The following is a 14,777-nucleotide window of genomic DNA, read 5'->3' as shown; positions in this document are numbered from 1 at the left end:
TACACGGTGCACATGTTAAGAGGAGAGATCCCCCATGTGCCCAGCGCTGCAATAAAGAATATCTGCTGCCCGGATTGCTTCCGTCTTTGATTCAGAGATATCTCCATACAGCCAAACTTCCTGGCAGGAAATGACAATGAACTTTCAGAGTCTCTGCTGGGTTTTGTATCTGAATAACACTGTTCACCTGTTTGGACAGTGAGTTTTTCAGCAGCTCCCTATCTCCACAGAGATACTTCTTTTATATAGGCCTTACCTTTCCTGAATATTACTCATTCATAAATCACTGTATAGCCACAAACAAAAAATTAGGATTAAAACACTGATTATACTTCAGTTAGGAATAAAATACAAGCAAACACTCCAGAAACAAGGTTTTGAACATATAAAGCACAAGTAAATCTCCCTCTTTAGGTCCCTACCTGGGAATTTGTGAAGGATGGACTGTCTGACAACATCAGTTCCAAGGTTTGATTGTTTGAAGCGCTTTGCTCTCTCTTCAAAAAACCATTCTCCTGTCACTATCCGTAGCTCTCTGTACAAAGAAAATGAGAAAAGCCAGAGACACATACACATTAACAAATGTGGCCAACCAAAGCTACTGCAGCTCATCAATCAACTGCTACACTCACAAATTCACAAATACACAACATTTGCACAGTTCAAAATAAAATGTAAAGAGATTGATCGTAGAGCTTGGAATAATAGACTATTTAGCAGAAAAATATCACCTTACATTTTGAATGGAAAGGAATTTTTAGTAGATGGAAATTTGCTTGGCAAAAAGGAGTTTCAACCACATTTACAATATTTTTGTAAAATATATAAAACACTCTGTCATGTTAGTCTTTTGTGAACTACTCAGTGTCACAGTTTCCAAAATGACAAGAGACATAGAAACAGCAACTGGACTGAGGGAGAAAATCCCCCCCTGAGGCTCCTGCCAGGGGAGTCAGCAGTTTAGGGACCCTATGTGGTTATAGAGAGGTTACTGCATGCCCAATTATATTTTTCATTTCTAGTTTTATATGCTGACACTATATGCAGTTTCTTCACATGGCAGTGCTGCTATGAATTAGCTGTGTGTCAGCAGTTCAGAGAAGTGACAATTTGTATTTGCTGCTGTTCTGGATAATGCTGTTTTTACTGGGTTCAAATTCTTTTACCTGTACTAGCAATTAAGAAAAACTGTACTGCCATTGCTGAGTTTTTTTGCTGGGTATATTCTCATGCTGGTTTTAGGCTTTTCCTGAATTAGTTTCATTATGGCACAGCATCACCATTTCTACTGCCTCACTACACACAATTGATGGCAAAAAGCTACTAATCATAAATAACTGTAATAAAAAACCTAATAAACAAACTAAAAACTCCCAAAAATTAAAAACTGATTTAGTTCCAGATATGTTCCTGCTTACTGTTCAATAAGATAACTTTCAAACCTCTACTGGAAAAGAAATCATCCAGTCTATTGGGCATGAAAATGACTACAGATGGATTTAGAGCACTGATCAATATCTTCACTATTAAGTTATTTCTGAGTCATGCCTGAATGCAGTCTTACTTGAGAAAATACTAAAAATGACAGAGAATATTACTAATAGAGTGTTACTAAGAATAGCATCCTGACACTGATGAAAAGACCTAATATTATCAGTTTGTCCTAACCTGTCAATGAATCATGCATCTTTCCTGACTCTCTAAAAAAAATCAGAAAAATCAAAATCCCAAATACATGTCCACAAGCATCGAAATAGATTATTGCCTTATCTTGTTGTTGCAGACTCCTATTGAAAAAGCCATCCATAATTCATCAACATGATCACTCAGTCATTATGAAAGTTATTAAATAAAATCTTTATGCTTCAACCAGGATTTTTAAAATTACTTCTGTTGGATCCAAACACTGAAAAGGATTCACTTCATCACAAACATGCCTGGCCTGACTGGTGCAAAAAATGGTAGTTTTTGGAATGTGTATTTTCACAATTCCCTTATAGCACGCACATCTCTGTGCAGTTATTTTATTCCAAGAGTTATGGCATGTTTAATGTTTTATATCAAACCATAATCCTTCCAGACCTTTCACTACACCATCAAACTCCATTGCAATGTGAATGACATATCACACTGCAGTATGATCTATATAGTAAATTTGCTTTTTTCCTCAGTTACTACCAAGTTTGACCATAAAACTCCGAAAGTACTGCTTTCCCCTTGGATGGAGATTTCACCCATCCCTGATATTTTACCAGAAATACTTGATCAAGGTCAGACAGAAGAACACTCCCCACATCCTTATCCAGAGCAGCATCTTCACCCTTCTCCAAGCTCTGCCAGCCTAAAGGAGCTGTGACCTTCCCCAGGGCTCCAGCAGAGCTGGAGGCTGCTGCACACCGAGCTCCAGGCTTGTACAACCAAACCCTGCAATTATTTCCACACACAGCCCTGACACTGACACCCACCTGGGTTGTTGTGGTTCATGGAGGGGCAGCTCTTTGCCACAGAGCCCCTGGAGAGCCATCCCCTACCTTTTCTGGCCAGATGTGAGCAGTGATGAGGGAGAGAAAACCTCTGGTACCTCCTGCATCACAGGCACCCAGGGGCTTTCAGCCTGGGTGAAGGGTGGCTGGGACCAGAGTGTCTGCTTGTTTTACTGTCCACTAGTTTTGTGATCTGATGTGGAGATTTGACCCAGCAATAGCAGGACCAAGAGCTCAGGGAGAGCCCAAAGGAGCTGCAGACAAGGGAAGGATGGTTGGGGCAGCTGTGGAAGGAAGTTGATGGAGAGCTTTGGGCTGTGCAAGGATCAGCAGTGCTGTTGCTGGTGGAGGCTCCCTCAGCATCCATCCCTGGGAGAGGGCCCTCCTCTCCTCCATTCCATTGTGGTATGGGACCTTAGAGGCCATCAGACCCCCTCTGTGTCCCCACTCCATCCCTCTGCTGCTTCTCTCCCTGGCACTAAAGCAGCCTACAAGATGGGAAAGGCTGGCACCAGGCTGGCAGTGAGGAAGGAGAACAGAAGGACTTTCCCTTCCTCTTGCCATCCCTGTGTAACTACTGACCCAATACTCATCTTCCTCTAAATATAAGCTTTGCAGGGAAGGGACAGATCAGGATTTTTTGGGCAACAACAGTTGATCCCTTTATCTTCTGGCAAAGGACAACTAAGCAATCTACTTCTCTTAATAATCTCTCTCTGTCATCTGCAACCTGCCACTATCAAACAGCCCCAAATGACACAGCTCATGACCTCTTGGTTAGCCATGGGTGTTCCAGGACATTGCTGGCAAACACAAATTTGCCAGCCCCAAGGAAAGATGAGGGTGCACATCCCTTTTTCAGGGCTGAGCAGGCAGAGGAGTGTGAGAGTCACTACAGTGGCAGAGCTGAACTATGTGCCCATTCAGGTATCGGCCTGAATCAGACTGAACTGCCCACCTTCTTCATTAATTTGATGTTATTAAGATCCACCTTTGCAATGAGGTGCCAACTCCTTGACAGGGATGCTTTGAAGAGGTTCACACCCATTCTGCTCTGGCTTCACCAGAAGAATGAGGTCTGAGGCAAAACACAAACAATTCCCTTTAGCTGAGGCACAAAACATGGCAAAGAGAGGGAGAATTGCCTTGCTTCAGTCAGGTGCTTCACCCCTGTGGCCAGCCCTGTTTATCCACAGTGAAAGGGAAAAAGCAACAGGCACTGACATCCAGCCATTGTGAGTGCCTCAACCCTCACTTCACACCTTCATCCTTATTTCCATCAGTGTCACTGTCTGTCTTGAGATCCTGAATTCAGCTGGCAGACCTTTGTTTTTGCAATAATGTCCTTACCCAACAGATCATTTCCACATAAACAGCGCTCTCTAATGAAATATAGGGAAAATCCCCAAGCTTTGCAGGTTTGAATTTCTAGTGCACTAGTTTTGGATGTATTTTTCATGTATGCTGAACACAAAGACTTCGTGTTCATGTTAGCTTTATCACTCACATATTCAGGAGTACCTATTAAAAGAATTTTTGTTCTACACATAAATAGAAATTACTTCAGATCAAATGATTGCCTAAGTCTCTGACTTGAAGCTTGAATTTAATAATTGCATTTGACATTCTGAATTAAAAAAAATTGAAGAGCAAGAGATAAAGAGTTTTATAATAATAATAATGTTATTTTCATGCAATTATGACAAGGGGAGTCTCTCTCCTACTGAGATAGAAGAAAGATGCAGTATTTCAGGTACAGGATTAAAATGAACCCTTTCTGTCTAAAGAACTGTTTCAGGTGAAAAGGAACAAAGGCTTTACTCAATAGCACATTGGATCAGTGCTTGCAGGTTTGGCTTTGTTGTTTGCAAAATGGGCCCAAGGTTCATGCTGACTGCAGATCATGCTATGTGCATGTGTTTTCTTTACTTTCTCAGTTAGATGTAGCTCATGATGTAAATAACATTGAAAATTTCTGCCAATACAGAATTTAAACCGGTCTTCCAAGGTGTTCAACAGATGCTGAAGTCAATAGCTTTAGAAAAAAAGGAAAACAGTGCTATAAATTGTAATAACAGCAATTTTTGCATGATTGCTCTTTCCTACACTCAGAACAGCTAGGAAAAATAACATTCAGGCAGTAGAGTTGAGTACCAAATACTTTAGGTATCTGCTAAAGTCCTTCTGCATTAATTACTGATCCACTTACTCACATCCTCATGGGAGAGGGAGCAGGTTATGGTTCTGTGCTTCTTCCCCCTCTGTGATCTCCCATTAAACAAATCAATAACACCTCTGCTCAGTTTAGAAACAGAACATAACCTATGGCTTTCCCCTCAAAAACTCAGATTTTCCACTCTCATTTTTGCAAGGCACTTCATGGTTAAATGTCCCAGTTAAAATAATAATAATAATAATAATAATAATAATAATAATAATAATAATAATAATAATAATAATAATAATAAATAAATTTCAGATGGAAAGTCCCAATTGTTACTTTCAATTATTTCTTTAGGGGAAAGCCCCGCATTGGTAAAACAATTTCATCTCCATTTGATCATCTTGTCTGACATCCACAGCAGATACAAGAGATTCAGCCTATCTTCTTTTCTATCCCCTGTTCCTCAAGTAATTTTACTTCCTCCTCAGAAAGAAAATGTGGGGAAAAAGGCAAAACCAAAGGCTGGATGAAATATAGTTCATGTTGGAACATAGCAAAGCCCTTATCATATACCCTCACATCCCCTCATATTTGTATGTATTTGATTTCACAGAATACTTTTTACAATATAAATTAATTTCACTGTAAGTTTTATTATGCTGTGAAGCTATTAAACAGAATTTTTGACCCTGTGAAAAGAAAGACAACTTGCCTAGAAGTTACTAAAATAAAATTAAAATAATTCTGAAAAGAATTTGCATACTCAAACATTGGAAATACCTCTATTTTTAGGCTCCTAATGGGAATAAATGTTACTAAGAGATTCCAATGAATTTTCATGACATGTTAAGACAGCACAATTATTTCAGAGAGTAAGATAAATTTTCCATTACTGCTTTGTTCTGCTGTAATAACTTGGGCTAACTAGACATTTGATATATAAAGGCAGTGCTCTCAGATACCTAGATACACTTGCAATGAGAAGTACAGACAGCATCAAGGTGAAATAAATGAAATAAGCCTTTCAGAAGACAGCTGGAAGAACTTTATTTCCCTCAATCTATTGATCTTTTTGTCTGCCAAATTTAAAACACAACTTGATCATAATTTAAGAAAATGCAGGGGAGGAAAAAAGAATTAAATGGAAAGTTTCTCTTTTAACACCCATGTTTGAAAGCCCCTGATGAGCTCAGTTCCTTGTATGGAGGGAATTGAGCAGAAATCTTCCTCTTTCTAGAGCATCACAGGCTTGATTTACCTCATTAAATAGTGCAACAACACAACTATCCAACAAAATCACATGGATAAGAACTGTCTTGTTCTCTGACCTTGGCTGCAGAACTAAAGAGTTTGGCTAAACACTTGGCTCTAATCCTTCTTGACCTGTAAATGCTTTGTCTTGAGACTTTATATTTTTCCCAGTATATTTTCCCATAAGGGCAAAATCCAACTAAATAATTTTCTCTTTATGGGCATTCAAGAGAAATCTCCTTTGACAGTAACTCTAAACTGTAAGACAACTTACATATAAAACTGTTTGTTATACTTAAAAATACTTATGAACCTCTGCCACTACTCATATTCAAATTCACTAAATCTCTTTTTTTGAAAGCTTTTCAAAATGTAATTATTGTATTGCAACCAGCTTCCCCATCTCCAAAAAGCTGTTTTTCAGGCAAGTCTGTCTCTGGAGAAATGGCAGATGAAATGCTGTATTATTTTATAGAAGTCAGATTCTCTTGTGGCCACTTGATGTTCTGATTGACAGATGAACAAAGAGACTGTATTATTAAATGAAGTGGTATCTCAACCCCTACAGCCACCATCATGTCACTGTGGTGTGTTTGGGGATTTTTAATTTGTTCAGATAATAATATTATGTTTTACCACATACTCATAAAATTAGCACCTTGAAATTTCTGTTCTTTAAATCAATGTGAGCATGCTTGCAGTTTGCCACCTTTTTTTTTTTTTTTTCTTTTTTCTTTTTTCTTTTTTGGTAGCTGGTCACAAATCCACCGTAACTCTTAAAGCAGTAACAACATTTTATCCCAGGCCACATGACAAAATGCCTTTTCACTGTACTGAAAGTATCCCAAACTCCAGTGTTAGGACTAGACAGGCAGGACTCAAAAAGCTCATAAGGAAATTAATGTCAAAATGTATTAAATGAAGCAACAGGCAGGAGGTGGCTGATATTACCTACATTCTTTTTATTGACACAAGTTATTTGTTTCTGCAACCATTTTGGATTATCTAAGCAATTCAAGGTATTTCTGCAGTAATTTGTGCAGTGGTTGTCTATTTGAATGAACACACTCCCCACCCAGTACCAGACCTTCTTCTCTGACACCAAATGTATTAATTAGGTTTTCCAACAGTTCTGAAAAACTTCTGGACACATTCCTGCAGGTGTAATTCATGACTATGAAGAGGACTTGTACAAGCTACTGCAATAACCTTAAATAGCACTTAAAGGACACTCCTGAGTTTGGGGAGCTCAGGTATGAACCAGTACAGCACCAAAATTGTTCAGGGTTCACAAAGGCCATAAAAGCTTCTCCCTGACTTTCAGGGTTTCATGGCCTGTGTGACAGCAGACATCACACCACAACAGTTTAACCAGGCTCTGCTAATGGAGCAGCTCAGCAGGGGCCAGGGTCTGTACAGATATCAACATCATCAAGGCTGCTGAAAAAGGGACAACGGAGAGGGACAAATATAAAAGTTTTCCAACACTCTTTGGAAAGCATGGTAAAACAGTCCAGTCTGACAGACACAAACACTGCATGCAGGTCAATGCTACAGAGCTAAAAGATTTTGCTCCTCTTCCTGCCTTTTGTTTGCTACTTATAAAGCATAAATGTCTCTTAACACTGTATTATTTTCTCTTCTTTGATGTTTGCCTTTTCATCTTGTCAAAGGCCCTATTAAATTAATCAGCTTCTCCATCAAATATAATTTAAAAAGCCTAAAAATCCTGATTCCCCCTGCATTTCTCATTTGGTAGAAAAGCAGAAATGAAATAATTTAAATGAGAACTATGCACAGTGATGTAACTGAAATGCCTTTCCCAAACTTCCATCTCCACACTGCCCACACAGAAGATTATCTCTCCGTGTACTCCCAGCAATGTAAAAGACATTTTACATATCATTAGCTGTCATGAAATCTTGCAGAAACACTGCATATGAACAAAAATAAAGGGGAGAGAGAGCTTTCAATTTAATAAAGATTCTCGATGTGGACAAAATGTTAGCACTTGAAAAGTTCAGCACAAAGTTAGCACTTGAAAAGCACTTGAAAAGTTGCTAGCAAACTACACCACGGTTTGTAAGAACCTAAAGGCAGGCTTCATCCAGAGTTAATTGTCCAGGTGGTTGCTGAGATCACTGCTTGGGACACAGAACTGCAGCACAATCAGCAGAAGCAGAGGTCACACAGGTTTTGAGACATGGCCTCACTCCTCCCTCAGCCCCAGAACAGGACCACCTTTACTGATGTCACCACCCCATGAGAGATTTATCCAACCTGTTGTAAAACAACATTCTGCAACCCTTCCAAGTTATGTCAGTGTTCATGCCATCTAAATCACATCCTTTCACTGCAATTTAAGTATCACATTACTTTTCTTACCCAAAGAGGGGTCTTAGAACAACCTGTAAGCCACATTCTGTAGATTTAAAACTCAGGTATTTTCAGTCTTCTCTTGCCTAGGCTGAACACTTGTGACTCCTATTGCTCTGGACATCCTGTGTACTAAGTCTCATTACTTTCTGCTCAACTTTCTCCAGGTGGCCAATATGAATTCTGATACAAAGAATCAAGGTGTGAGAAACTGCATTGACTTGTTTGTTCATCAAAAGTATGAAATTAGGATAAAAAGGGGGGAAGTCGGGACATGGAATTTGCAAGCTTGACTGGTAACCACAAACAAAGATTGTAAAAGATTTTGCAGGACTGGCTGGAACTGATAACCGCAGTGGAAACCCATTGTTGCTGAAAACTGATAAACCAAAGTAGAAGGAGACATACCACCCCACTTGTGAAATCCTTTGTTTTTGGGACTGATAACCACGGTGGAACGAGACTCACCACCCCCACTCATGCAAGATAAAAAGGGACTGAAGAGAAGGAAAGGTTGTCAGCTTTTGGCGGAGCCAGGCTCCCAGCTGAACCCAGCGCTGTTTTGCTTGCTATCGCTTGCTGTAATTAATAAAATTATTAATTGATCTTAAAAGGCTGAATCAAATTATTCGCCTCAACTTATAACAAATTTGGTGCCGTGACTCGGATCGGAACACCTGGAGAGGAGGTCTCCTAAGGAGGCGCCCCACTGCCTTTGCTTTAACAGTGGCCTTACGGGGACACTCCTCCCCAGACTCCGACCGACGAACCTAAAATCCGATAGCAAGCAAAGAACTGCCGGCTACCCCCTTAATCTTTGTGCACGAAGCCCCAGGCGAAGACACCGGATGGTGTAAGTATTTTCTGAAGGACCAGGTGTCCAGAGGAGGCCTGTTCTGGGAGAATGGGACCGCCTGGTCTGGGGTGGGGATCTTGGAGTGTGACGAGTGTGGTGTATGAGAGGGGAGCCGGCAGCTCGGACTCCCCAAGCAAGTGCGGACCTCATAGTAGTGCGGTTCCCATATCCGGCGACGGACTGGGCCACGAATTGAGGGAAGCAAGTGTGTGTGTGAGAGAAGGTACTCCAGAAGATGGGTCAGAGGAAAAGCAAGCCTGCTGAACCCATGGGTGGGGGAATCCCTGTAAAACTTCCCCATATTTCAAAGGATAGTCCATTAGGCTTAATGATTAAATATTGGAATGCCTTTCCTTCTAGGAAGGGAAAATATAAAGTAGAAATGGCTCATTACTGCATAGAAGTTTGCAGGGAGGAAACAAATAAGAGGAGATGCAATCCATGTTAGGGATTTTGTTTTCTGCAGAAGAAAGGAGAATGATTAGAGAAACGGGCATGAGAATCTGGGATGATGAACATCAACAGGGACCATTAGCAAATATTAAATGGCCCCTACATAATCCCCAGTGGAATAATCAAGACCCGTTACACGGTACCCATATGGGCAATTTGCGAAATATAATAATACAGGGAATAAGGAAGGCTGTCCCTCGTGGACAGAATGTACAAAAGGCATTCAAGGAACAACAAAAGAAGGATGAAGATCCAACTGAGTGGTTGGAGAGGCTGATAAAAGCCTTTCAGTTATATTCAGGGGTAGACCCTAACACTCCTGAAGGAGAGACATTGTTGAAAGTTCATTTTGTGGTAAATTCGTGGGTGGATATTTGAAAGAAGTTGGAAAAGTTAGAAGGATGGCAAGCGAGGGGGCTGGATGAGTTACTGCGGGAGGCTCAGAAGGTTTATGTTAGGAGGGAGGATGAGAACTATGTTAGCAGCTGTAAGGGAAGGACAGAGGCAATCTCCCCAAAGAAGGGGTGGTGGTCACCCAGGAGGTTTGAGGGGAGCTGGTCGATACGTGCATGAAGGAAAACAAGGTGGAGGAGATAGAATTGTTTGCTTTTATTGTGGGGAAAAGGAACATATGAAGCAGGAATGTTGACAAAGGATGGCTGATAAAGAGCAGTTTAAGGAAGATTAGGGGTCAGGGGCTCTATCTGCTGGGGACAAAAGAAAGAACAGAGCCCCTGGTAAAATTAAAAAAATAACTCCCCAGCAGCAAGAATATGAGTTCCTTGTGGACTCAGGGGCAGAAAGATCGACTATCCAGACTCTTCCCCTAGGGTGTAAGATTTCATCTGAAATAATACAAGTGATTGGAGCCAAAGGGGAACCCTTTTGAGTACCTATAATCAAGGATGTACTCTTAAAAAGTAACTCCAAATTAAGAATTGGGTCGTTTTTATTAGTACCAGAAGCAAATTATAATTTACTGGGAAGGGATCTAATGATTGAATTAGAAACAGAGATAAAGATTAATAAGGGAGAACTGACAGTAAAATTGTGTCCTCTCTGGGCTGAAGATGAAAAAAAGATTAATCCAGAAGTTTGGTACACCCCTGATAGTATAGGAAAATTAAGTATTAAACCCTTTGAAGTAACTATTAAGAACCCGGAGATACCTGTCAGAATTAAACAATATCCAATATCTAAGGAGGGGAGGCAAGGACTGAAACCAGAAATAGAAAGGCTTTAAAAAAAAAAAAAAAAAAAACCACAAAAAAAAAACAAGCTTACAGGCGATAGTAGCCACTGCTCTCCTAGTAGAGGAAGCTGAGAAGATAACCTTTAGAAGTAAGCTAAAAATCTTATCTCCCTATAACATTCATGGAGTTTTGCAACAGCAGGCCGACAAATAGATAACGGATGCCAGATTCTAAAGTATGAAGGCATCCTAGTCTCCTCTCCTAAGTTAAGAAACAATGGTCCTGAAAAACCCAGCCCAGTTTTGTTTTTTTTTTTTATATAAAGAACCAATTACAGAACTAACACATGATTACCTCCAACAAATAAAAGAACAAACAAAAATAAAGCCAGATCTTGAGGAAGAAAAACTAAAAGAAGGGACTCAATTATATGTGGACAAGTTCTCTCAAGTTCTGAGAAGAGAAAAAAAAAAAAAAAAAAAAAAAAAAATCCGGGTATGCTACAATAGATGAGAAAAACATTTAAGACAGTAGAATCTAGTCCCCTTAGCCCCAGCTGGTCGGCCCAAGCATGCAAATTATATGCTGTGCTTAAAGCTCTAAATTTATTGAAAGGAAAAAGTGGGACTATTTTTACTAATTCTAAATATGCCCATAAAGTAGTTCATACTTTTAGTAAAATTTGAGAAGAAAAGAAGACTACAAAAACTGCAATACAGATGGCCGAAAAAGAGTGGATGCAAGCCAGTCGAGTTAAAAGTCCAGCCACCATGGATGACCAGTGGAAAGTAGACAGCCAGCCTGGGAATTTAAAGGTTACCATTAAGAAAAATCGATGAACTCTGTGTACATCATTTAAGTCGATCGCAAAGGAGAACAAAAAGGAATATAATTACCTACTTATTAGTAATTATTTAGTAGTTTATAATAAGGTAAATTATAATTATTATCCTTTTGTATGTGTTAGTAATTATTTTAATGATCATTTAATAATTTGTAATAAGGTAAATTGTGATTGTTGTCCTTTTAAGTGCTTTACATGTAAAATTTGCCAAGAACGGTGGTAGGTCCATTGCCAAGGGGGGAAGCCACCAACTGGGGTCTGAACAGAAATTGTGGTAAAATCAAGAAAATTGAAAAATCAGTAGATTTGTTTGGAGCCTGAGGACTGGTAAAAAAAAGAAAAAAAAAAAAAATATATATATATATATATACACCAAAGGAGTGCATCAGGAAACTTTTGTTTCCATATTAACAAACCTACTCCATTTGTTGCCCAAATTCTAAAAAGGTATTGTCAGAGGGAACTAAAGGGGGTCCCATGCCACCTACCCCCGGTCAAAGATAAAAATAGGGAACAGTACAAGGTTAGGCAGGAGCAGGGGAAGGGACGCCCAGGCGAGTACCACTGCTGCCGAGAAGATAATTTACCTCACGGCTCGAAGCAACCGGGTCGGCGAGCGAGGCAGAGGGGAAAAAGCCATGTGCCCCCCCCATGGAATAATGCTGAAATGCTCCAACTATTGCTAACTGAGTACTAAGCTCCCCCAGATGACCGGTCTGATTGCCTCTGAAACACCAGAAAGGCAACAAACCCAAAAAGGGAAAACAGGATATTATGCCACAAAAACAAGGTCAGGACCCCACCCTTATTGGCAAATTATAAGTATTTTAATGCTTTATATCGTACATAAGGGGGAGAGTTCCCCGGCTCTGCACCAGCCCTTTAAGTGGACGCTAACCGGAATAGATGGCAGGGTAATTCAGAGTCAGATAACATCCGGACCCCCTAGTTTTACCCCACAGTTATGTGAACTAGCCCCTGTAGAGCCCTATTTTAATACCGCAGGATTTTACATGTGTCCAGCATCGAACCGAGGAAAGGGGTATTGCAATTACCCTGGAGAATATTTCTGTAGGTACTGGGGGTGTGAAACAATAGCCTCAGACTGGCAAGCAGCAGGAGATAAATTTCTTAAAGTATCATGGGGACCCTATGCGTGTACCCCTCCACAAAAGGATTCTAGTGGCGCCTTCTTGGGCGGGTAGAAAGGGAGTTGCCAATTTGTGCATTTAAACATAACTGAGCCCACAGACCCAGGATGGATGGTGGGAAGATCATGGGGCTTTCGGTATTGGGAACCTGGAAAAGACAGAGGGAGCGTATTTACCATAAAGAAAGGGCCTGTACCAGCAGACACACAGGCAGTGGGCCCTAATCCTGTAATAGTTGAGGATTTAACAGCTAGGATCTATCACCCCAACGAATATATGTATAATGTACAAAACATCACAGAACACCACATACAAAAACGAGAGCCTTTAACCGCACTTACAGTGGCAGTTTTAATGCTTGCAGGGGGAGCAGGTATTGGTACGGGAGTAGCCTCCCTAGTAAAACAAACAAAGGAGTTTAATTCCCTGAGGATTGCTGTAGACGAAGATTTGGAACGTATAGAACAATCAATATCAGCATTGGAAAAGTCAGTAAGGTCCTTATTGGAAGTAGTTCTGCAGAATAGAAGAGGACTAGATCTTCTATTCTTACAACAGGGAGGACTGTGTGCAGCTCTCCGGGAAGAATGTTGTGTGTATGCAGATCACACTGGGGTAGTACGAGACACCATGACAAAACTGAAAGCAGGACTTGAGAAAAGGAAAAGGGAAAGAGAAGCCCAGCAGAGCTGGTATGAGACCTGGTTTAATCACTCCCCTTGGTTAACTACCTTACTATCTACAATTGCGGGTCCTTTAATATTATTAGTGTTAGGATTAACATTTGGCCCATGTATATTCAACAAAGTAATTGAAATAGTAAAAAGAAGATTGGAAGCAGAAGAGACTTTGATTCTAGCCCACCAAGAAATAAACCATTTGATGAACAAAATGATAAAATATGAAATGGGGGACTGTGAGAAACTGCATTGACTTGTTTGTTCATCAAAAGTATGAAATTAGGATAAAAAGGGGGGAAGTCGGGACATGGAATTTGCAAGCTTGACTGGTAACCACAAACAAAGATTGTAAAAGATTTTGCAGGACTGGCTGGAACTGATAACCGCAGTGGAAACCCATTGTTGCTGAAAACTGATAAACCAAAGTAGAAGGAGACATACCACCCCACTTGTGAAATCCTTTGTTTTTGGGACTGATAACCACGGTGGAACGAGACTCACCACCCCTACTCATGCAAGATAAAAAGGGACTGAAGAGAAGGAAAGGTTGTCAGCTTTTGGCGGAGCCAGGCTCCCAGCTGAACCCAGCGCTGTTTTGCTTGCTATCGCTTGCTGTAATTAATAAAATTATTAATTGATCTTAAAAGGCTGAATCAAATTATTCGCCTCAACTTATAACAAAGGTATTCTACATAAAACAGGATTTTATAATGTGTTTTTCAGGCTGTAATTTGGCTTGTATATCATTTTGTGGTGTTCAATTTTTCTGCAGTGGAAAATTCTGTTGATTCATGTTCAGCTTTTATCCAGTACAATACCCAGATCCTTTCCTAAGGAACAGCTGCAGAAGTTGTTTTTATTCTCATTTTATGTTTCTGCAGCTGCATTTTTTCCCAAATGCAGCACTTCCACATGCCCATAGGGAGCCATCACTTGTTTTACCTTCAAACCACTTCTTTAAATTCTAAGCATCACTTTGAAACCCAGTCTTGTCCTTCAGCATGCCTGGAGCACTTCTCAGTTTTATGTCTCCTGCAGGTATAACTGGCAAATTCATCTGCTGCATCAAGGTCCTTAACTAAAATGTTTAACAGTAATCAGCCAGGAAATATTCTGTTCTATATCACTGGGGTTTTTTAAAAGTTTTTTTGGTTTGTATGTGTGGCACTTTTTTTGTTTGTTTGTTTGTTTTGTTTGTTTGTTTGTTTGTTTGGGGTTTTTGGGCTTTGTTTTCTTAAGTTTTTTTGACAGTGAAATGTCCATAACTATGCTGAGAACAGAGCTTTACAATTTTCCAGTTAGGTCTGCAATCACACTGGCAGAATT

General features: G+C 40.1%; 1 protein-coding gene across 5 annotated transcripts in view; it reads right to left on the bottom strand.

The window, feature by feature from the left end:
- Positions 1-14,777, bottom strand: part of SYTL5 (synaptotagmin like 5) — an 86,270-nt gene that overhangs the window by 34,089 nt on the left and 37,404 nt on the right. For all 5 annotated transcript variants that reach the window (XM_021553041.3, XM_021553038.3, XM_021553040.3 and 2 more), the window contains exon 4: positions 423-535. In XM_021553041.3, coding sequence (XP_021408716.2) covers positions 423-535 — 113 coding nt within the window. The remainder of the gene's footprint in view (positions 1-422; positions 536-14,777) is intronic.

The sequence above is a fragment of the Lonchura striata genome, chromosome 2, assembly GCF_046129695.1.
Source record: "Lonchura striata isolate bLonStr1 chromosome 2, bLonStr1.mat, whole genome shotgun sequence".
NCBI lineage: Eukaryota > Metazoa > Chordata > Aves > Passeriformes > Estrildidae > Lonchura > Lonchura striata.
Note: the sequence above shows the minus strand (reverse complement) of the source record. Positions and strands in the feature narration are given on the sequence as shown.